The sequence below is a fragment of the Etheostoma cragini genome, chromosome 18 (genome assembly GCF_013103735.1).
Source record: "Etheostoma cragini isolate CJK2018 chromosome 18, CSU_Ecrag_1.0, whole genome shotgun sequence".
NCBI lineage: Eukaryota > Metazoa > Chordata > Actinopteri > Perciformes > Percidae > Etheostoma > Etheostoma cragini.
Window position 1 is genome coordinate 507,947 of NC_048424.1, and position 25,176 is coordinate 533,122.

The 25,176-nt window shown below is 39.4% G+C and overlaps 1 protein-coding gene across 2 annotated transcripts in view; it reads left to right on the forward strand.

Annotated features, from left to right (window-relative positions):
• tbc1d32 (TBC1 domain family, member 32) overlaps positions 1-23,460 on the forward strand; it is a 66,208-nt gene extending 42,748 nt beyond the window's left edge. Inside the window, exons 29-34 of one of the 2 annotated variants that reach the window (XM_034899671.1) lie at positions 4,627-4,696; positions 5,853-5,968; positions 7,772-7,926; positions 9,492-9,632; positions 15,289-15,477; positions 22,959-23,460. In XM_034899671.1, the coding sequence (XP_034755562.1) occupies positions 4,627-4,696; positions 5,853-5,968; positions 7,772-7,926; positions 9,492-9,632; positions 15,289-15,477; positions 22,959-23,102 (815 nt within the window). In that variant the 3' untranslated portion in view covers positions 23,103-23,460. The remainder of the gene's footprint in view (positions 1-4,626; positions 4,697-5,852; positions 5,969-7,771; positions 7,927-9,491; positions 9,633-15,288; positions 15,478-22,958) is intronic. The other variant, XM_034899672.1, reaches the window with a different exon arrangement.
• The last annotated feature ends 1,716 nt before the right edge of the window (positions 23,461-25,176 follow it).

Below are 25,176 nucleotides of genomic sequence, written 5' to 3' on the forward strand. Positions count from 1 at the left end.
AAAATGTTCACGGTCATGGTATATTCGTATAAGCTGTAATGCAGGTTTTTGAAATTGTGTGAAGAATCTGATCGGCCTTATGAGACTTTGTTTAGATATTTAGACAAATGTCCCTGAAGAATGGGCTGCATGGGGGTGAAGTAATTAGTAGTAATAGTAGTATAATTACCACTTGTGGCAAGAAGACAGCGAGTGAAAGGCAGCATGTGTCTGTATTGGTTCTGAATATAGTCTAAATAATAAATAATGGTTATTGAAAAGTATTGAATGTGTTCAGTGTACTTTTACTTATGTTTTATCCAATAAGAATAGAGACTCGTCATGAAAGATTTCCCCATAGTGTGTTATCTTTTATCAGTGAAGAGGCATGTCTCCTCTGAGGCCACACTCATGGAGAATCATAATTCTCAGTTTGTTTTGATGATTTATTTATCTAAGTTCACTCACAAACTTCAAAGTTGTAGATCGTTCCACTTGCGACATTCATTTTTTGAATACTCAATTTTTAAGAAATCAGTCACTGGCACTCATTTACATAATTGGATTGTCAAAAACTTAAAGGGCCTGCGCCTCCCACCTTTTGCACATAAAATTGGTATGAATTTGCCCGACCAGTCTAGTAAAGAGTTGTATCCTTTATTGCCAATGCATGTGATCATGTTAGCAGGGTACACAAGATACAGGATGGATGCAGACTGGAAAAATCAGAAGAATCAGGAATGAAACGTGATAAAAACTTGATTAATCGCACTTATTAAGAATCGGTCGAGCCAACAAAGCAGGACAAAAGGGACAAATTTAACAACCATAAACTTGTGCACTTAGAAAGATTGTAAAGTGCTTTTATAAGGCATGAATAATTCATCTGGAACTAAATCATATTGTTTCTCTGTCTATAAAGAATCTGAAAGAATAACTGTAAAACTATAGTTAATAAGTTAGTGTTATGTACCATTGAAAATGTCAAAGTGACAAACATGGATACAAATTTTCAACAAAAGTGTTGATTTTCAATTTTGACGGGAAGACAACACAAGGGTTAAGAGCAAAGAGACACTTTCCCTCTTAAGCAGGTAAATGTGAAAAAACGCTTTCTGGTGCAAACTCTACACATCATTCTGCACAGTAAATTTCAGCAAAACACGTTTTTTTGAGTAGAGTCCCTATTATTCACATGTATTGTATAACAGCTATGCATCACTAGTGTTGGAAAAGACATGGAAACAAATAACTGCAAGTAAATAATCTTTGACAAGAGCAAAGACTAGTTACAAAATTGTGTATCGAGTAGTCTCATCTGATCAGTTGGTTTTGGTCAGACATGCTGCAGCTTGGCAGAAAGTCCTTTGGTCAGTACTGTCTGTCTGTCTGTCTGTCTGTCTGTCTGTCTGTCGTTAACCACAGTCTCAGCCACTCTGCCCTATTGAGTGCTCCCATTGTAAAGAGAGAGCAGACTCATTTGGCACGTGGTAACTCCTTTAGTTCCCTGTTGTGAGTTGTATCTCCTCACCCTTCATGGCCCCGACTCCTGAGGGCAGCGGTCCAGCAATCTCATTAATTTTCACCTGTCTGATGAAATTGGTTGGAAACAAAGAGGAAGCACCTTTCTGTGCGACTGTTACATCTTAATAACGCAGGCGGAGATCTATGCTTTCTCAAATGGATCCTCATTTTGGTAAATACACCTTCTCTTCCTGTGTAATGTTTAATAGTGACAGATTATAGTTTTAAAAGGCATGATAATGTAGTGTAAACACACTGTACATCCAGACATATGGGATGTTTTAAAGAGGCAATTATATACTTCACACTATAAAATAACTGTGCATACGTTACAGATTACATCAGAGAGCAGGTAGCAGTAAACTAGTTTAGTTGAACAAAAGCTTCCTTAAAAAAGCTGCTTCTGTGCCAGAAACCTGTTAAAATGGTTGTACTTTGGTACAAGGCCGGGTCCTTGTAAGTTACTAAAACTTAGACTTTTACTCCTCTTCATTTCTGTTACTCCACTAAACTTTTGAAGGAAGTATTGTTTAACAGCTATGCATTTCAAATTCAGATATTACAAAGAAATAGTTCCTAGTTATGGCCCAAATCTAAATGATCCCAAACATACCAAACCAAACTAATATTAAATCAATTTATGCAGCTTTTTCATGATCCAAGTTGGAGTTCTTTATCTGACATTGGAGGATGATGTAATTCTACGGTCAATGATGCCGTCCTCAATAGCAGTTGACTCAAAATCCACTCCATCTACTTGTTGTCTTGTCACACAGACTTCATCAGAAAAGCCTCAATTTCACATTTACTTTGAAGACACATCTTCCTCCTCGTAGATTGTGTGCTCATCCTAACCAATGTCAAAGATGCATTTGATCTTTGTAACAAAAGTGAAATGATTTTGATTATAGTTATTAAAAACTGTAAAATAGATGGTGGCAGAACACTGAGGAGACAAGAGAGAGAGAGGGGGGGGGGGGGGGAATATAAATACAACACAAGAGCATTCATCTCCATTAGACAGTAATTGCTGCCAGCAAGAGGTTTTTAGAGATGTTAATGTGAGGAGAGAAGGGTCCTGGCCCTGCTTAATGCCCTCATCACCAGCTATTTTCTAGCAATTAATAAAAGATTTGATGTCTTGTAATTCATCCACATTGCATATCTCTGATTTCCCAATAGAAACAATGTTGAACTAGATGCAGTTATGACGGGGTCTGAGCCTCCTCGTGCTATTCGCCCGTGATGACCCGGGGTGTATGCAAAAGCAGGACCCGAAGCGTAACGGTGGGGGGGCAAAAGTCGGTTAATATCAAGAGGTCTGAGCCGCAAGAACTGCGGTAAATTGCCGTTGCAAATACAGTATCCCGTTAACATTGAGGCGAGTTAAGTTATTTGCTGTTAACATTTAATTTGGCCAAGATAGGAAATGTGTGTGGTAGCTAGCTAGGAATATTGGTTTGGTCCTGGACTCTAATATAATAACATTCTTTCCATAACTTTTGATCAGGTCCATCTGGAGATGATATGTACCAGGTTTCGTGCAGATGGGTCCCACGGCCTAGGACTAGTTTGAAAAAGTTGGTATTGCGTGATATTGTGGAAAAACTTTTAAGCAGTAATGGCCAAAATTTGCATAATTATTATCCTATAAAATTTATATTTATTTTTATAAATTAGATCGGTCGCACGGTCTAGGAGGAGTTCTGCAATGTTGGTTTTCGATAAATTAAAATTTTCCACACTAAGGTCTTGGCAAAAATGGCCGTGGCGTATTTTAGGAGATTCAGTTGGATCCAGGGAACGAGTGGATTTAAGGTTTTTGAATGTGCAATGTATGGTTTGGGAGTTAGAGGGCCAAACGCTCTTTTTTCTGCTATAGCACCATCTAGTGGTGGAGTTGGGTCTATTGTTGCGCTCTAGGTTCTTGCAGGGTTCTGGGCCATTCCTGAAAATGGCTTCCCCCCCTCCCCCATCATGTACAGTTTAGGCTTTGCGGGAATTTTAAACGGAGAAGAAAACAAAATATGTCCTTAGGAGACAATCCCCTGCTGTGTGAACCGCGTAGCTTTGCTAGCGCAGTTCACACAGCCTTGGGCTCGGACCCCTAATTATCACTTCCATATGTAGATATTACAGCTACCATATTATCATTTCCTTGTCATATTTATTCAACATTAGCCTGTACATTGGATTTGACGTGTTCCCTGACTCTGGTGCTGTCTGCATAATACTTCTTCTATTAATTGTCGAAAGCTTCTCATCATCTTACCACAAACTGTCTGAAGCAGGGGATCCATTAGCACAAATGTAATAATATTGTCTTTCCCCAAAGCCAGGAAGCAGTGGAAACATCTTCAAAACAAAATATCAGTCCTCCCGCAGTTATTGCTTATTTTATCTCCCTCTCCACACAATTACAACTGAAACTCTGAAAACTAATATATTTTTTATGATTCTGCACATTTAATGGTGCTAAGTAGCAGCCCATGAGAGCAGCTGGTGAGACGGATAGCTCAACGATCTGTACAAAGCTGTGGCATGTAGATCTAAAGCTGCCCTGCTGCAGTACTTTCAGCTGCTGGTATCTTGCTCCTGAGTCCTGAGATAGAGAGCTTTCTCACAGGGCTAAAGATTTCATACCGTACTTTCTGCCAAAACTCCACCGCACGTCTAAAATCACGAGTTATGACTCTAGATTAGATTAGATTATACTTTATTCATCCCACGACGGGGACATTTTCTTGTTACAGTAGCAGCATTTTTCAATAACAGCAAAAAACAAAAACACACAAACAACTAAACAACTAAACTATTAAGATGCTAGTGTGAAGTTACCCGTGGCTGAGTCACCTTGATGCCATGCTGCCTCACAAACATCACAATTAAATGGCAAACAACAGCTATAAAACTAAGAAATTACCTAGACACATCACATCTGTAGTCCCTTGAAAGTAGCAAGTCATGATACGTTGTCATGTTTGTCCATTCTCCATGGTTGTAACACAGCCCGTTAGTGATGTCTAGGGAGTGTTTTCCCCTAAAAACTCCAGCCATATTCTCTCTGGGTATTGCCTTGCCTGCTAATAACCTCCTCTCCATTTTAATTGTCTTGTTTCCAAGCAGAGGAGAAGAGCGTGAAGAGTGCAGTGTTGTCATCCGTGGCGCAGCTGGGAATCGACACCTGTCTCAGGTACGTACAGTAAAGTGTTTTTCTACAGCTCTTAAACTTGTATTTAATTAGACAACCTCCCGACAGCAGCAGCCAGGTACGGAGGAGAAACCAGCTGTGTGCACAACTCTCACACTCCCTGAACTGTAAGCATCATTTAAGTAACTGCAAAATCTCTCCCCCAACATCTGCAGCACCACAAGTGCCAAAAAAATCAACAAAATCAAAAAGCAAACTATATGACAGTATCATATGCACAGACAGACACAGTATCAATGGCACCTCCAGCAAAGCCACATTAAGCATAAATACAAAAACAAACAACAATGCACCTCTGCTATCACCCTCCAACACATGGCTCACTTCTTTCCTCTACTGGAGTTAGCTAGTTATTTAAATTTAGGGATCCTGTCCCGCATCCTGTCCCTGTCTCTGTTTTTCAGGAAAACATGGTTTTGGTTGCAATGAGCCATAGCTACGTGATGTAGTTTAATAGTACCCAGCTGAACTTTTAACAGGAATGATGATTAAGATTCTACCCACAAGCCATCTCTCTGATGAACAGCTGACTCTGAACCCACAGTGTCAGGTCCAGTTCTGGTCCATAACCCGGTAACACGGGCTCTACAGCACCTGGTCACTGGTTCCACTTATTAATCCTCTTATTTAGTATTATTCATCATTCCCATTCTCATATCTCGCTAATTATTTGTTATTTATTCATCATTCCCATTTCCTGATCCGTAACTGTTCATATGCTAATACTGTTCATACTGTTCATATTGTATTATAATAACATAATACTATTTATCCCAGCATCCTTTGCACCATGCTCCACATTTAAATAATTGTATTGATCTCTTCATTGCACTCATGCCTCTATATTGTTTCTGTTTAGAGTATGTATATTGTGTAGATATTAGTGTGTGATATCTTTGTTTTGGTTGTTTTGTATGTGTAAGCACAGTGTTAGTAACGATGCACCAAAGAAACATTCCTCGTATGTGTCCTCAAACCTGGCAAATAAAGCTGATTCTGATTCAGAATTTCCTTCACAATGTGCTGGACAACCTTTGGCTGTGATAAAATAACAAATAGCCACTACAAACAAACTCATTAAGGATTGAAAGGAACATGTGAGATGTACATTATTTCAGTTTTTGTCTTTTATCTACAGGTACGGCAGCTACCTCAAGCTTCTGACAGAAGATGCCGGTAACGACCTGACGCTGCTAATGAAGCACATTAAGATCTTCCTGTCTACACAGAGAGTTAAAACAGCTTCAGGACTCAGTATCCTTTTACAGGCTCCGCACTCACAATGAGGGACTTCAAATGAACCCCTGTGACATGTTGCGTATTTGTTCGGGCTACACAGTTTTTTTAATGTAATGAAATAATTTTAAAAACAAACTTTTATCTAAATACTTTTGCAATCCAAGGGGAACCAATGAATGGGTTGTTAGTCTGTTTTGTAAAAACAAATACAAAGAAATACAGGCATCTAAAGATGAGACACCCTGAATAAAATATCAAATTTTACAATATTATACAAAATAAAGAAAGCAGTAGGTTTAAGTGGGAGTGATGCTTTAATACTATTATATGCTTTAATACAATAGCTAGTAGATTAGCTAGTAGATGCATGCAAATACATATTAATACACACCAAAAGCAATAATACAGTCACATATGGTGACATATTTAGGCTTTATTTCCATTTAATATACAATGTCTTTACTCTCATTCAACAGAAGACAGTTTGTGTGTGTGTGTGTGTGGTCGCAGTGTTAGGTCAAAAACTTCCATAGTTTCCCTAGTTTCACCTTGAGAGACAACAAGGGAATGATTGAGTGTCCATTTCTGTCTGATCAACACAATACAGAAGACCTTACTCCATCTGTGTCTCAGTGAACAGTTCAGCCTCCTTTTGTCCCAAATAGCAAAGGACAATCCTTCTCTCTCCTTCAGAAAGTTTCCTTTTTGCATGTGGACAATTGAACATGAAAACACTGAGCTGTGATAGTCTTTTACAGATATAAAACAGACATGTTTCTTGAGATCACGCTGACATTTCAGCTAAGATGTTAGATGGAAGTGAAGATCTTTTATGCTGATCCATTATATGGTAATTTAGCTGCATGCAGATTTAGCACAGTGTTTCTGAGTAGTGATAAGATTCACAAGGCTTCACCAAGTTGTTGTTCAATATTTTTTGGAGTAATGGTAGATCAAAATGTTTCTTTTTCTTTTCCAGGCTCTGCTTTATTTATAATTCTTTATCATTCAAAAATATGTCTTGAAAGAGCGCACCACAAATAGTGTTTGTCTGTCAGTCAGTTTCAAAGAGCATAAAGTAGTATGGGTGTGTTTCTTACTGAAGGCTGATTAAAGTGGTTAACTCATCCATGTTGCAATGTCCTCACATGTTGCCATTTATGCTGAAATGTGAAGACATTGTAATCTGATTAATTTATAAATAAAGCAAAATTCACATGCTATAACATTTTCATCCAGTGAACGTTTTAAGTACAAAATGCATATTAAATCTGACTGCATGCGTTATACCTTAACAAAAGCTAAAGGTTTACATTATGCATAGACATTATATATTACAGCAGAAAGACATAGGACCTGTCGATAGCCTAGGGTTGTTTTTCTGCAGTTGAGTCAGACTATTTGCTCTTCAGTTCTCCTGGAACAGAACAAGACAGTTATTTGCTTCCAGCAAATGAAATTATAAAGTGTCTAAATGAAAATGAGCTTGAAGAATAAATGCTCCAGAGCCCTCATGAACAACTTGAGAAAGCTCTGCTGTGTTGTCTGATTGTGGTGGTGTGACCCTGGAGTTTTGAATCATATTAGTTTGTATTCTCATCATTGCTGGTGTAATGTGGTGTTCAGAATGGAGCGCTGCCACCTGGGAGACTTCGTGGTAAATGATTCATATTGGTTGGACATTTCACAGGATCCCCGCTTGACTCCTCATACACCAAAATCACACGGGAAAAAACATGTTCCTTACTACTAGCCAGTTTAGTATGACAGGTATATATGAGTCAATCAATCCTTTGGATCTTTAACTCTGCCCTCCAGTCACTCAGCAGGACGGTTACCCAGGCCATGACTGGCTGACCTCCACAGTGTTCCTCCTCATGGCTGGAGACATGGAGCGGACTCTGAGCGTGCTACTCAACCTGTCCTCTCTGCTTACCTCTGCATTCATCTGGCCAGCAAGGATATATGCCTCTGTAAGTATAACAGCAGTCAGACACAACTACAGTGCAGCTTATTCAAAGGTACAATAGTTAGGATTTGAACACACGGTTATTTACCATTTTAGAAACATCGCAGCAAACCTGAAATTTTAAAGCCTCTATTTCACACTAGTCAGGCATTATCCTACTAGCATTCTTTAGCTTTAATATATTGTTACCTGCTTGGTTTGTGAAGATTTAATTCATAGTGCAGCAGCACAGGAGACAGTTTGAGATTGCTTTGAAAAGAAAAGTCACTTCATGTAAATGTGGGCTAAGAAGTGTTCATGTAAGTGGTAAATTAGCAAGAATAGTGAGCTTCTCTCTGCCAAGGCTGGAAAAGCGTTTTACATCTGCATGCAAGTGCATAGGCGTTATTCATGCAACTGTTTTTGTTATAGTATAAAAGGTTAAACCTGCTTCCTGATGGTTTTAAGGTCCGTCTCATCTTAGCACATCAACAATCGCAGCGAAGAAAACATTCATAAGTAACAATGATGAATCTTAACATTTTTCACGTAATGGCTTTCACTTTGACTATTTTCATTTTTCAACATGGTAAAAAACAAACGAATGAAGATGAGTAGTGCTCGGAGGAAGACGACTGAAAGAGATGAATGAGGGGAAAGGGAGAAACAAAAGTGTAAAAGTAATTCAAGGGAGTGGAAGAAGTCTAAAATGAAGTGGGGTTTTCAATCAGTGGAATTTGCAGGAGTGACATTTTGCTATCATTAATCCAACATCTGTCATCTTGTCTTCTCTCGTCTAAGTCAATACAGCTCAATTGGATTCGTCTGAACGTGTGTTACGTGCTCTGTGTGTTTGTAGCAGATGCCGTCAGTAAACTTCTCCACACAACAGTTAGCCTCCAACTACTCAACGTGGTCCATTCTGTCAATATCACGGGAAACAGAAAGGGCGCAAATAATTAAGAAGCAGCAGCAAGCTTAGGACGCATGTTGTTTCCATTACTCAAAATAAAGAAGACTGTTTATATACAGTGAGGAAAATAAGTATTAACCTATTCATCTTTTTTTACCAAGCTGCTTGGACATGTCCCCGTAGCCCTGTCCAGCCTTGTGGAGGTGGACAATTTTGTCTCTAGTGTCTTTGGACAGCTCTTTGGTCTTGGCCATGTCAGTAGCTGGATTCTTACTGATTGTATGGGATGGACAGGTGTCTTTATGCAGCTAACAACCTCAAACAGGTTCATCTAGTTTAGGATAATAAATGGAGTGGAGGTGGACATTTTGAAGACAGAGTAACAGGTCTTTGAGGGTCAGAATTCTAGCCGATAGACAGGTGTTCAAATACTTATTTGGAGCTGTGTCATACAAATACATAGTTAAAAAATCATACATTGCGATTTCTAGATTTTCTTTTTTTTTTAGATTATGTCTCTCACAGTGGACATGCACCTTCGAGGACAATTTCAGACCCTCCATGATTTCTACGTGGGAGAACTTGCTTGTTTACCTCACTGTATATATAGCTTTACTTTAACACTAAAAAGTTTCTCTGACTAAAAGAGATAAAACGGCTTTTGTTTGTCATAACAGGTCCATGTTCCTGTGGAAGTGGCTGAATCAGGGATCCCTCCTGTTTACTGGTGTACAGCTCACTATGTGGAGATGTTGCTGAAAGCTGAAGTTCCTCTGGTCCACTCCGCCTTCAGGATGTCTGGTTTTACCCCGTCACAGGTACAATCCGTAGAGACGGAGACAAACGCTTCACTCACAGTAAAGCTAACTAATGCGAGTGTGTCTTAAAGAATAAAACCGATCCTCATTGGACATTTTCTTATCTCCAAGGTCACAGAAAGATAGGATGTATGCAGTAACACATTTTTGCGATGCTTGTGCCACCGATCATTTAATAGGCTGTGTGACTTGTGCATTTATTTAAATGTTCTGTTTTTGAAGTTTGTTTCTCTTTGTAGCGCTCCCTTCGTCTAACTACAACACAGTGGCTATCACTGTTAATACTACTTTGAGGTGTAGTTCTTCTACTTAATTCATTACTTTGTGTGGGTGTTTAAAACAGATGTACTTTTTATTTGCTAAATATTTAAATTCACAGGAACACAGACAATTAAAGTCAGACGAATGAAAATTTGCAGACAATCGTTTGTCCATCCAGTAGACATTGAGTTTATATTAAATATTTAATTCTTACTTTTCTGTCTTTGTATTTTAATTTCCATTTCCCTAACCCCTTCTATCGTTAATCAATAAAGCAGCCTGTTTTCATTCACTGTCTGGACCAAAACCCATGAAAAGTAATGCACTATTTAATCATATTTTAACCCCAGTAATCATGAGCTAGGATGGGCAGCGCTGCCTCTGAGGAGGAAATATAAAGAGCAACAAAGTCTTCGTAGGGACGGGTCAAACAAACAGAACGCTTCTCATGTCTCGTGTGAAAGGAAAAGTCAACGGTAACTTACTTAACCCTCATGTTGTCCTTGGGTCAAATTTGACCCGTTTTCAGATCTTTTTTTGGGGTATCACAAAAAATGGGCCGTCAAAATAAGCTTTTGGGCAAAAAAAACTTCAAAAACCTTGGGGAAAAAATGACAAAAAGCACCCACAACATTGAAAAAGGGACAAAAATGTTGGAAAAAAGTGACCAAAACGTATTCTTTTCATGGTTGACGGGAAGACAATACAAGGGTTAAACTTGCTTTTCGTACGTAACTTGTGTAGCAAATTTAACCACTATCTTTACCTTAACCTAACCAAGGTGGTTTTGTAGCCTAAACCGGTTCACCACAGCAGGGGCTTAGGCAGGTGTCGTGTTGCTGGACATTTGCAGGATAACGCATGAAAACGTTTGCATAACGTTTCGTAAGATATTATCTGTTTAGTGCCAACAGTTGGCTGAATCTCTCAGCTCCTCTTTTCACTGCCGAGATAGATAGATAGATAGATAGATAGATAGATAGATAGATAGATAGAGATAGGGCCACTGATAAACACGTCTGCGTTTAGGGAGCTGACTGTGTTCAGCAGTCCCATAAAGTCCAGTTTTCTGCAGTTCAGACTGTTGCTTTACATCATGTGACCCCATATGTAATATAATGTTCTTCACAGTTGGGTGTGCTGCTACAATATTCAAGTTTCTTTGGGTCAAATCAGACACAATGTCTTTTGGGAAAACAGAGTATTTTGGTGTTTTAACTGCTTTTTAAATCTTTTACAGCAGAGTCACCCACAATTAGGGTTTGAGGCCCAGTTGTGAGCTTTTAGGATACTCTATTAACACACTCTTAATGGACAGTCCTTACTACTGTTGGAGAAAATGAAAAGAGGAACATAGTTGGGATTATATTGGCTTGATTGAAAATATACTGCGTAGACATTTCTTCACCATAAACACCTGAAGAGTCAGCAGCTCGTTTAGTTTTTGTTGATGTTTTGGAATATTTCATATATGTCAGCAAGAGACCCAAAACTGTGTTTAAAGCCTTTAGAAGCACACCTGTCGTGTGAATGACTTCCCTTTTTATCCTGCTTTGACTTCTCTTGACTTTGGAAAACCAAAATGCAGTTTTGACATTGAATGGTTTTCCTTTTTTTTTTTAAACAAAGCAGTTGAATTTAAGTTAGATCTTTGCTCCTCTGCACTTGATTCTTTTGACACAGACTTTCTCACAAACAACAAGGTAGAAAAAAAGGTTTTTCACCTTGAATCCTCTTCTGTTTGAACCCGTCAGTGGTTGACATTTGAGGCTCACCTAATGTACGGCAGCAGGGGCGCTTATAAGACTCGCCGCATTTGCATCGAAGATCAAAACTCGCCGTCTCCCGGGTGGAGTCAAACGTTAACATTCAGCTCATCGCTTTGCTCTTCAAGGCGATAATGGGCACCGATTGTTCTGTCAGAGATGGAAATACTATCTATTCCGAAAGTTTGAGCTTTCAAAGCCCTTTGGAAGCAGCAGTGGCAAATAAAGCATTATGCACCTCTTGACGTTTGTACAGTAGAGGTTGTGTGTGGATGCAAGAGTTGAAGATAAAATTCTCAATTGATAATATAGTGCAGCTTTAAATGTCTATTGTGTAGGATTTAGGGCAACCTCATTGGCAGAAATTAAATAACATTAATAGCTATAATTTCATCGGCGTATAATCACCTGAAGATAAGAATTGTTGCTTTCATTACCTTAGAACTAGCCCTTAATATCTATATACAGACCAAGTGCTTTTCCACTGAGTCTGCCACTGGGGATCAATAAAAAGTATAAATTACATTAAAGGTCAGGGGTTGCATACACAACAGATGGGGTCACCTTGGACAAAATCTATTTAAATGGGGGTCCGTGGTCTGCTTCGTGTGAGCGTAGGGGTCCTCGACATTGAAAAGTTGGGTAAAAAATGGTCTAGACAACCAAAACAAACACTGGCTATAAAGAAGGCTATCTTACTGTAGTACACGTTAGACACACGGTACAAGTTTCAGTTGGTTTAAATCCCCAACCTCACCGCTAGATGCCACTAAATCCGACACAATGAAACTTTGAAGCATCAGTATGTTGCAGTGATGGCAGAATGAAGCTTCGTGAACCTGTGTCTTTATTTCCTGAGCCCACTAGAGGGCGCTCTCTGTTCAACAGTTGGTTGAGAATACACTGAATTGCAACGCCTTCGGTCTTTCTCTTAAAACCAACAGCGCCATCTAGTGGGCCCCGAAAATAAAGACACTGGTTCACGAAGCTTCATTTGGCCACCACTAACGTCATGGTAAAAATAGCCCCGAAATACTGCATACTGCTCGGTAATACGGCAATATCAAGAAATGCCCATAACATGGGAAAATAATTCCATTTTGTATGTATGTTGCAATATATCAAATGTATTGAAAATACATATTTATCAAGTTAATGTGCAGTGCAAATAAATGCGTTCTACTGTTTTTACGTGTAATGAAACAAAAACTTCTTTAATTATTTTTTATAGCTTTTAATGTGCACAGTATTTGCTTGAAATTATACCTTTGGACAGAGAAATCTTTAAAACATGACATGTGATGATATCACTATCAGATAAAAAACTGAAAGTCTACGTACAATAACATTGAATTATCACTCATATCTGTTGCGAAACATTGAGGCAGACTGACATCTCGGTGAGTCGGCCTGCGTGACCTGAACTGCTCAGATTTATAATAGCTGTGGAAGTTCATGGCAGAAGGAAAAATGAGTTGAAAAACACAGTCACACTCACCTTTGCACTCTCAGTTCAGCTCAAAGGAAAACTAACAACAGAGAAAAGCACATTTTGCTGCTTTCCCTTAAAGAAGAGCTGCTCTTGTGAGGACCTCGAAGGAATTTATAGTCACAGACTGTGCTGTGCTCCACGTTTACTTGTTTTTCTGCCTGAGGATCTGAAAACAAGAGTCGTTCCCTGTTTTCATTACAACACGGAAATTAGGATGTCAGTATTTTCGAGAGTGTAGCTGAGGAGGGGGCGATAATAATCTAATATGTTTATGGAGCGTAAGTGGAGCTTGTTTGTATGCTGGAGCAGACTTGTGATGTTAGTCAACACAGTGGCTGATTATTGGCATGACAATTAGAACGCAGTGGGTGCAGTTTGTTGTGTGTTTGGATAAAATTAGATATGAGGGTGTGATGCTCTGCAAGACTCAAAGCTACTGATGTAGTCAAATCTTATTCAGGAACAGAACAGGTCAGCCCCAAAAAAGAGGGTGGATTCATCTAACCATGACGCAATTATCCCACGCTGCTTCCCTGGGAAGCTGTACACTTAGCATGCCTTAGCATGTCTTTGTGCATCTTTAAAAGTCATTCAAACAAGGATCTGGGAATGGTATCACCACCGATTTGGTTCAGACTGAAATATCTCAACAGGTGTTTGATAGACAATGAAATACAATGAAAACCTTCATGGTGAATGATCCCTACAGACTTTGTTAGAACTCTGACTGTTCCTATAGCACCACAAGGAGGTTCACATGGTTTTGTTTGTGTGTAAGTCTCAACTACTTTTTTGTAAATACTTGACTTTTTATGACTTTTTTGACATACCATTTTATGACTTTTTATGACTTTTTTGACAAACTATATTAAGACTATTTGTAGCATTTGTTTCTCCACTGAGCCTCGGTACGTTGGGCGCATCCTCTACAGTATCAGCTATGCCACGACTTACATCTAACATAGTATGCTACGACTTTTTATTTATACTTTTACAACGTACTATTCTATGATCTTTTTAGGACTTTTTTTGACATGTTTTACTTTGACCGTTTTCATTTTTTCAACATACTATACCATGACTATGTCTTTCTGACTTTTTAATGTTATTTCTTCGACATACTATGATGCCTGTGATGGATAGGACAATTGTAGACAGGGAAGTGGAGAGAGAGAGAGAACATGAAGGGCCAAAGGTTATATTTAAACCTTGGACCATGCACGCTCTACAAGGGGAGCTTTCTGTGGGAAAGCAGCCTCCAGATTTAATTTGGTTGTTATTATGTCCCTTTGTTTTTTCAAATTTCCACTGCCACATCAGTTTTGAAATTGCCACAATAAGACTTTTATGAAGAACAATATAATCACCTCTGTTTTTGCTGGCAGGAACTCTGATGGCTACTTCTGCTGAGCTTGACTAATGCCTCTACAAATCAACCTCCATGTTTTATTAGTGAACTTTCAGCCATTTTGCCGGCTGGACATTAAAAACCAGATAAAGCCGTTAAGGCTCTCCTTCTCTTCCGCACTGTGTGTTGTTTTAAATTACAATCAAATGAAAACACGTGTTGACGGTTGGGTTACTCTGCTGTGTTAAGTCTCTTAGCTATTATTTTTATTACTTACTTCTGAGTTCTTAAACATACCTTATTTTTTCTCATTTGCACTGCTTTATCTTTAAAATTATCTCCATCTACTGTACTTATTCCCCATTGTTGGGTCATAATTAACTGGTTTGAAACTTTGTAGTTTATCGTGGTTCTGTACGAATTTAAGTAAATGAAAAATTATACTCTGAGAAAACTTAATGGAACTGTGACATGCGAGTACTAGTATGCAAACACAAGCAGTTAATTGTATTTTTTTAAATATATATATATACAGTATTTCCCTTCAATAGACAGTATATGTAAGAGAGCTATACAGATGGATAAGAGATGAAACATGATTCATTGATTGTCAGACGCATTAAACAGATCACTCATATTACAGTGTAATTGGGGGTTTATTAAATGTACGAACACTTGGGCACAGATGAATTTATAATATTCTGTTGACAGGTTTATTATCAGCAACAATAATGACATTAAACACAAACAATATCCTGGAAATCCCAACCTGTGTCTCTCTAACCACAGATGTGCCTCCACTGGCTGACCCAGTGTTTCTGGAACTATCTGGACTGGACAGAGATCTGCCACTACGTCTCCACCTGCGTGGTGATGGGTCCCGACTACCAGGTCTACATGTGCGTGGCCATATTTAAACATCTGCAGCCAGACATCCTGCAGCGTACACAGTCCCAGGAGCTGCAGGTCTTCCTCAAGGTGAGAAAGAGCATCAGTACAGAATATTTAATATAGACAGAACATCCTGTTTTACTACATTTTAAACTCAAGCTCTCCTTATGTATTGCAAAGTAGTAGTATGTATGTAACTGTGGCCAGAGAGAGGCACTCCCATATTAATGTAGGATCTCTAGTCCTTTAGTCTAAAGCAGTGTTGTTGAATCAGACTTATTTTCATTATAGAACAATCTGGCAAATACTTTGATTAAATGATTAATCCCAGAGGCCAAAAAATAGAAAAAAATGCACATTCTGATATTCATAAGGCCAAATGTTTTCTTTTATAAGCCAAAGACCAAAACTCTGATGATGAAATTGCAAAGATACGATTAGATAATACTTTATTCATCCCACAGTGGGGAAATTCCCTTGTCACAGCAGCAGCCGTTTTCTACAGTAAAAACAAACAAACAGGCCGACAATGAGCAGAAGGTATAGAGGCGTCAAATAAAGAATAACAAACAGAGTAAAGCAGAAATTGGAGAAGTTGCAACCAGAATGGGTCATAGTCCTTTCTCTGGTGTGTTCAGGGTCGTTGTACGAGTCTCAGGTGGTGAATTAGCACGTTTGTTTTCACTTCCTTGGTTTCTAGTTCTTCTTCTTTAGCATCTTGCTCCAACACACTCTAGTGACTTGGAATTTTGTACTTAAAAAAGGACAACCACAAAAGTGAAAAACTAATCAAAGTGTAGTCGTTGTTGGTTAATTTTCTGTCCAACTAATTGGTTAATTGACCCAATATAGAGTGATGTGTGAGTGAGATACAGTGTTGTGGTCGGGTGACGCGCCAGCAGGAGAGTCTTTAGGTGTGTTGTTGTCGTAGAGCAAGGCAGCTTCTTTTTACAACAACAGGTTGGTAGTTTTGCCATTTAAGGCGTTGAACCCAAACCCTTCTACCCACTGCTTCTCTGATCAGCACGGCTTTGCTCGCTTTTGTTCTCCTTTTTTTTTTATTTAGTAATGTTTTTACTGATAAGTAAAGCTGAGCTACTTCAAATGGTCTGTTGTGTTGGGCCAGACTGTACGTTTTGAAAATGTTAAGCCTCTACAAGAGTTAGACTTTCTAACAACAGCTGGGCTCTTTGTCCGTGATGAGAAGAGGAAGAAAACAAGAGAAGGACGCTTAGGAGAACCAATCTAATATTAATACTAAATAGAAAATAGGCTGAAGTCGCCTACGGGAGCTCCTCATCCCAGCTGCAGCTCATCACCACCTGCAACACACCAAACAGGAATAAATAACTCAATCTTATTACAGTTTAATACATTTGGAATACCTAATTATCAGAATACATCATCTCCATTTTTATGTACAAGAAGTCCTCTACTGAATTGTTCAGCTCTATCCTATCTTTGTGTATATATATACATACACACACACACACTTAAACATTTATTACTACGGAAAAGTAAAACGCTATTTTCTTTATATATATATATATATATATATATATATATATTTGGCTCACCCTTGTTTGATATATGGGGAGAGAGTTGTTAAACAAATTTATATCCTACTGTTTGATTAAATCAAGACAATGTCGGCAGTATCGCAGCGAAATGTTACAGAATATTTAGTTCTGTTTGACAGGTGCAATATTCAAAAAATTATTTATTTTACATTTATATCTGCATTGATGTAAAAACCTCTCTCTGAAAACACTTTCAAACATCCACATGTTATCTATTAATATATATTTGTGTCAAAATGACCAACATGTCGCATGAAAAAATAGGTGTCTGTTCAAATTTCTAGCATGCACAAGCCACGCATGAGACGTGGTTGTCCTGGTAACACGGCAGCTTAGATAAAAAAAAAAAAGGACACGCCATGCAACGGACACGCCATGCAGCGGACACGCCATGCAGCGGACACGCCATGCAGCGGACACGCTCGCACAACGCATCCAGAGTGTAGCCGGCCGAACGTGTTTCACTGGAATAAGTTCTGCTCTGTGAATGGAAGATTTCACCAAAGGTCTGAAGTTACAGTCTCAGGGACTTGGTCGACTACCGATGTCCAACGCAGCGTTCAAACAGCAGCAGCGTGGCGAATGAGGCCCGGCTTGACAGGAAGCACTCGTCGTCATTACTCATTAAGCTTTTGAGTGCGTCCTGTCTCCAGCTGATAGCTCCAGTGTTAACATCGCCACGAGCCGCCGCTGACACTTTTTGTGAATAAAAGATCAGTTATGTTGGCTTTATCTGAGGAAGCTCTTCTAATGAGCTGTAGCATCGGATACTGCTGCAAGAGACAAGAGTGTGTGTGTGTGTGTGTGTGTGTGTGTGTGTGTGTGGCAAACTTACACAATCCTCGTCCTGAGCTGAACCGTTGAAAGTTGTAGACATGCCGGTTTGCCACGACTGCTTTCTTTCTTCTTCTCCTTTCTCTTTGGGAACAATGTGAAGGAATTATCTTTACTCAGACCGATGTGATATTACAGTAGAGGATTTATTTTTCTTATTAAACATTCGCTCACACACTTGCAACCCTGTATACTTACAGTATCCTGTCTCAGTAGGCGGTACATCTATATTTCCTCTTAAATTAGAATTTGAAAAGGCAAATGACTGACACGTTACAGTCGTTCTGGCTGGAGCTGAGACAAAGAGGAGGAGGAGGAGGTTAGATGTCTACCGCAGACTAAAAGAAAGCTTCAGTTCTGTTATCCTGCGTCTCACCACATACCGTAAATATGATGAGTGTTGCTTGCTTATTTTTTCATTCTAGGTTTGTCAAATAATGTGGACATGAATTGATAACATTTTCCCTAATTTGGAAGTCTCACCCCTCTTCACACAAAGAGTCAAAGGACCTAGAGGGTGCCGTTTGACCCGCAACCCGGCGGGATCTGTTCCCTCGTTTTCACTCCCCCCGGCAACAGCTTTTCACACTTTTCTCCTACAAATAACTTGCACTAAAATACTAACAAAGCAGTGAACAAGACGACTGCCACTGCAGACGCCTTTGCCAGTCATTATGACATAACCAAGCCCCTTGGAGAAAAGACTTGCTCAGGAAATAAACTTCATAATTACCAAAACCCGTGTCAGTGTAGTGATAATGAGAGAAAATAACGGGCTAATCAGAGCTGTGTACATCAATTGTTGTACATGTGATCAAAGGGGGTTGCTATCCTACCATAATTATTCTTGGATTTCGGCATTTAGCCCCCTAACTTAGCCCACAGTAAGTCCACTCATCACCTAGCCATGTTGAAGGGCAATGATTGGTCCACTGGGGAAGATATCCGATTTTTTGGGCTAAACCTGACCTAACGTCAACATTTTCCATCTCATCAACTGCAACTTAAAACAAGAGTGACACAACACAAATTGAACATCAGATGAGCAAAATGTTAAAATTTCAAAGGACAATTACATCACAAAATGAACCTTGGGGTTAAAAACACGTGAGTACCGAGTCAGCTGTTCTCTGGGATATGTTTTCATGCTAATCACATGGGACCAGTTTTAGCGCAAAACTGCTAATTAGCTTATAAAGCTAGTCGTTGCATCACGGGTAAAGTAAAACGAAATTGCTATTTCTATAGCATTAAACAAGGCTCAAGACAGCCCCACACTTCCATAGTAGCATAATGAGGGTCTCTACATGTAAACCGAAGCATTGAGAACCTTTTAAGTGTACAGATAATTAAAAAGATTAGTTTATGACCAGTCGAAGGACGAATGCCGTTCTTGAGCTGTGTTACTGGTTACTAAGAGACACTTACTCCAATATGTCCATTAAACTACCCAATACAACGCTTTAATGCTATAACAAATAGTCTTATTAATGTCACCTTCTATGCAAATCCAGACTCATTGAATATTAATACCACTCATTGGTCACGTAAGGAGGACAAGCTTAAGAAAACTTAGAAATCTTTGGTAATAAATAAATGCATTAATTAGCGTACTTAATCATCGCATAAGTGCTTATGGTAAACATATATTGAAGATTATGGGGAATGTTAAGCAGCTTTTGTCAGCAGGATAATATTCATCTAAACATCACAGTACATTTTGAGTAAAACTTAATGAATCCACATTAGTTAGGCGCTAATTCTCACACACACACACACACACACACACACACACACACACACACACACACACACACACACACACACACACACACACACACACACACACACACACTCATGTCCTTGCATTTTTAATTCTCCCAGAGAAGACACCAGACCAGGAACCCTCTCCCACGTGGTTTCTGCTCTCTTTCACGGCTTTTACTGTGTCAGCAGCCGCTTCCCGCTGCCATTAATGAACAAGCACAACTACTTTCTTCAGGATTAATCTCACGCTGCAAAACCTTGGCTCAAATAAAGAATCTGACAACTGGGATCATTCTTATCCTTACAGTACTGCAGTGTAGTGTAGTGTTGTTACGTTTTGACAAGAAGAAGAATAGGAGCACATTAACCCTCCGGCTGGATGTAAAGGGCTTTCAGGCAAACAAAATATGGATTTAATAGACTATGCACCTGGTACTGCTGACAATGAATCTACACATTATTAACACCAGTACATCAGGTCCGTCTAGAATGGGACCTCCAAATAATTAAAGAGATTTGTCTCTTATACAGCGGGTTTTTATCATGTAATGATACACGGCTGCCTGGAATAATCACAGGAGCAGAGTCCTCCATCAGACTGAAATCTCATTTCTTCCTGACGTTACTGACTCCCCTCTGCACTCACTCTGTAGTCCCTCCTTGTCAATAATAAAAACTATCACTCCATTTGCTCTTAATCTATTTCTTTGCACTTCACTCCTTTGTGGTACATTTAATTATATAATTCCTGACTTCTTTCCTTTAATCTTTGCTCTTTTTGTGATATAGTGTTATATTTTAGCAGCAGCAGGCATAATCTATCTCCGATTGAGTTGCTCAAGACTCCAGACATCTGCACTTTAACGAGGGGTTACAAGTTCTTCATCTCAAAAAAGGTTGGAGACGGGAAATGAAGCATTATTACACTGATGGTACCTGGCCTTTTTGGCTCTTAAAACACAGCAATGTTTACATGTTACCTGTCATGTTAAGTTTAATATGTTTGAGTGGAAGGAAACGCCGCTTTGGCTGAACTGCTCTTAAGGCCGTGCTTTAGCTCAGCAATGCTACAAACTAAATGCTAACGTCAGTAGGATTCACCCTCTGGGAACCATGAATGTCTGCACCAAAACTGGATGGCAATCCATTAAATAGTTAGAAATGTTACTAAAAACCATAAGTGTCAACCTGCTGGTGGAGCTAGCATTAGATTTAATTATTAAATTATCTGAAGATTACCGTTTAGACTAATTTAACGGAAATCCATCTATAATGTTTCAGTCTGGACACGGACCAACATTGCTATCTAGCAACGATCTAGGGATGACAGAAAAGTAAGAAAACACATTATGTGTGAAAAGAATATGCTTTTGATTCCCTCCCATCCTGTTATTAATCTTGTGACCCCTCCAATGAGTCCAGTACCTTGCTGTGTGAGCTGAATGCAAGACAGGTAGTTATATATGTGAGAATCTTCAGTCGTATTAAAGAGGAACGGTGTTAACAGGATGTGTCTCCAACCGGAAACTACTCACTCAGCGACTGTGTGTTCACGGAGTCACGTCCTCGTCAGCACTATTTACCTGCAACAACAAACAACAAAAACCAACCTAATTAGATTCTCCGGAGCATTAGGAGAGAGCTGACATCATGCAGAAGTCCATAGACCGTGGTGGGGTTTTTAAAGAACTCGGCCCGGATACTGACAGAGGGCGACGTCATGTTTCTGTGTGTTGTTCTGCCTGGTAACTGGTGATGTCACACTCGCAACATAATGCCCGGCAGCAGTCCCACTTGTTTACACTGTTGCAGTATTTGGCGTGACAGCAGCTTCCTGCAGCTCAGGCCCAAATTAAAACCCTTACTGAACAAATGAGCCAAATTAAACGTCTCTAACACAGTTGAGATATCGCAGCATGTTGAGACACACCTTGCTCAGCGTGTACATGCTAGTGCTTATAATTAAGATATATTTTTACCTCTCTGACACATAAAACTTAATTAGTGTGTAATGACAGCGTTAACCAACGGTGGTGGTGTTGTTGTTGTTGTTGTGGAGGTGCGGCACCAGATTCACGCAGATTTAATTTGATCTCCTGTGTCGTTGAAATAGATTGAATATAAAGCATTTTAATGAAAAGATGATATTGAATTATTCACGCTTCACCTTCTAACAAAGTGAGTGATCCTCCGTCTGTTTGCATCTCAGAAAAAACAGATTTTACATTAGAACATATTAAACAAACAGCTAAGGGCACAGAAGATAAAACTCAGGGGTCACAAAATAAAAGATAACTTTTAGATATTTTCTTTTAAAACACGGATGCTTCCTTTCAAATGAAACGACACAGAAGTAAAAATCCCTCTTTTTTTTAACGGTTCATCACTTACGTCCAAACGAAGCCCGAGGCCAGTAGTCGCTGCTTCATCTCAAGGCTGCAGGGGCCAAGATATCTGGACTTTGGGTTTCTAGTTCAAGGTTCGAGGAGTCTTTATTATCCCAGAGAGGCAGTTTGTTGTGCAGCAGCATGTAACATAAATAACACACAGGTTATACAAGACAACAGCCATACATCTGGAAACAAAAAAACTTAAAACATAAAAAAAACACACCTTAACCATATATTGCAGCCTGTTTTTGTTTTTCTAGTGTGGGTCAAACTACACACAATTGCTGGATCCTACATGTCCCATAATGCCATCTAAAAACATGTTTTGGTTACTCTTTGCCTGATTAATTCCCATGGCATTCACACTCCATGCCTCCGCAATACCATGGCAATAAAATGACCTTTATGTGTCAAACCAAACGGTGGAATGGCCCTTTAACCCTCGTGGTGTCTTCCCGTTAACCATGAACTTTTCCGTCCAGGTCAAAATTGAAAATTAATATTATTTTGTGCTTTTCCAATGTTTTTTTGTCGCCTTTTCTGATTTATTTCTCACTTTTTCCAGCTTTTGGCACTTTTTGATTTAAAGCCTGAGCTGGTTTAATAACAGGTTTTACACTTATTCTTGGAATTCATGGTCAACAAAGCTCATTTATATCAAACTATACATACGTTTTTAGTTAAAAAGGCATAAATTATGACTTATTTTGACTAATAGTTAAGATCTGAGGATGTTGAGTGGATCACAGATGGATAGATGTCAAAGTTTAGTCCGGGTACTGTTTTGAAAACATTAAAAAAAAAGGGAATTCAAATGCTACAAAAACAGAACACCCCAAAATGTAATGTCACCTGAAGAACGTATGGAATCATCCGTGTTGTTTTTGGACAATTTGGTTGAAAGAAATCCATATTTCTGATATAAAACACTTTGAAGCTTGTCAGTTAATTCAGTAAAATGTAAATAACTCCCACAATTCTTCCTTTGTACCTGCAGGAGGAGCCGATCCAGGGCTTCCAGGTGAGCGACTACCTGGAGCTAATGGAGGGCCTGGAGCGCAGCTACAGACACGTCGTTCTCCCCGACATGAAGACCGTCGCAACCCCGTCCACTGAGAACACGTCCAAGGTTTCTGTGTGACACAAATCACAACAGACGGTCTTTAGAGTGGTGTTAGACCACTTTTAATCTGGTTTAAATTCATAACGGCTTGGTGAAGATTCAGGTCCTGTGTGTATGTCCTGATGTAATTCTGATTTAGGGCAGAATTTAGGCCACAGTACAAAAAAAGTACAAACATACAGTATGCGTTTGCTAAAGGGTCTCACGTTAATATTAAGAGACTGACTGAATGGAATTGAGCTTTTTATGAGATTTTCTAAGAAAATACAGAACAGCCAAGCCTTAAACGGAGTAAACACAAAGATAATTTAACACCATAATGTATCTGTAACAAGTTATACTTTTTCTTTACTGTACGTGATGTAAATAATGTGACAATCTGTTTTAATTCTGTATTTATTTTTTCCTAAAGTGTCACCATCTAAGATCTTTTCTATATGTTCGATAAGATGTTATATATTATTGTCTAGACGTATTAAAACCTTTTAAATGATCTGTTGCCATGGTTTTTCTATACTATTCTGGCCATCTCATGGCGGTGTGACACACACATCATTAATGCCCACACACGCGACAATGCATCTCACGCCTTGTGTACTCACGCAGGTCTTAGTATGAAAGATGCATGAGGGAGGATGTATCACGGTGATAAACCCTCATTAGTAACCACAGTCTCTTCCCTCTCTCCTGCACCACCGGCCTGTCGCCCCTCTTCAGACACACTGACGCCTGAATAATAAACGAGTGCATCACATCCACACACACACACACACACACACACAACAGCAGTGTTTACCAGGGGAATGTGCAAGGCACAGCGAGAGGAACCGATTACATGTTTATCATTTAAAAAACAGCAGCACTGAGGGAGTTTAACATTTAGCTAACAATGTATCGAAGGTAAAACTTAGGTAGAACTTTAGATGAGTGGTCAGTTGTTTAAGGAAACTTTAAAACAAGCTGAACATCTCACACGTCTGACGTTACAGCCTTCTAAAGTCATTAGGATGAACTTGTTAGCAGACACTCGTCTATTTCCACATCCTGCAGACGTGGAGGAAACATCAGCTTTCATCTGGATAGATCATCATGTTCCTGGCGACCTGATGAAGGTCCAGTCCGATCTTCACTAACAATAAGAAACGTCCCACCATGTTCATCCTCTGCTTTCTATCGTTGTCTGTCTGCTATTTGGTGCCGGACAGCTGTTGTACAGTGGGTTATTTATGAGAGCTCTGTTACTGGAAAACAAGGCTGATAGCAGCTATGGCTGAACTGAAACAGCCAATATGGAGACTGCTGAAAGACTAATTTACAAATGTGTGTCTGTGACTTCTCAAGTGAACTTTCCATTTCCAAGGGGTGAAATCTATTATTCAACAGCGCAGACCAACATGCATCTGGATCTACAAAAAACCAGCAACACACATGCACATACATCGGGTGGGGGGGGGGGGGGGGGGGGGGGGGGGGGGGGGGGGGCTACTTGCTACATTTTAAAGCTCAAAAAGAAATGGCTGCCTGATCAAAAACTTTCTGAAATTACAACAAAACTGAATCCAAATATTTGAGGTGAGAAATCAGCAATACAGTGACAAAATCTTGATTTATATTCGATCGGCGCGGCCTTGTTAACGGTGCGATCTGTGTTGCGCTGGACGCTGTCTCCCAGTTAAGTTTGGAAAGCATGACCCCCCCCCATGTGAGATAACCAGCTGTGATTTGGAGGTCTGTTTGAATGGAAGGGGGTGGGGGGGGAACATGAGAGTACGGTTTTGTCTGGTTTCCAGGGGAGAAAGACACTCAAACGCTCTATGGGAATGAGCGGAACCGAAATGTTTTAGTAGCAGCAGCTTTAAGTCTTTTAAACCTGTTTTTCATAATGTAAATAAATAATATGAAATACATTGGGAATGTAGCGCTTCAACCTGAAGAAAATAGACTGTAAGCATACAAATATGATTTGATGAGGTGTGTATATTGCACAGGAAACAAGCCTTTATGCAGCTGGATTTATTAAAGTGTATCTGTTCCGTCAGATGAGCGAAGATGGACTTAAACACACGGCTGTTACATGACAATTTAGGAAAAC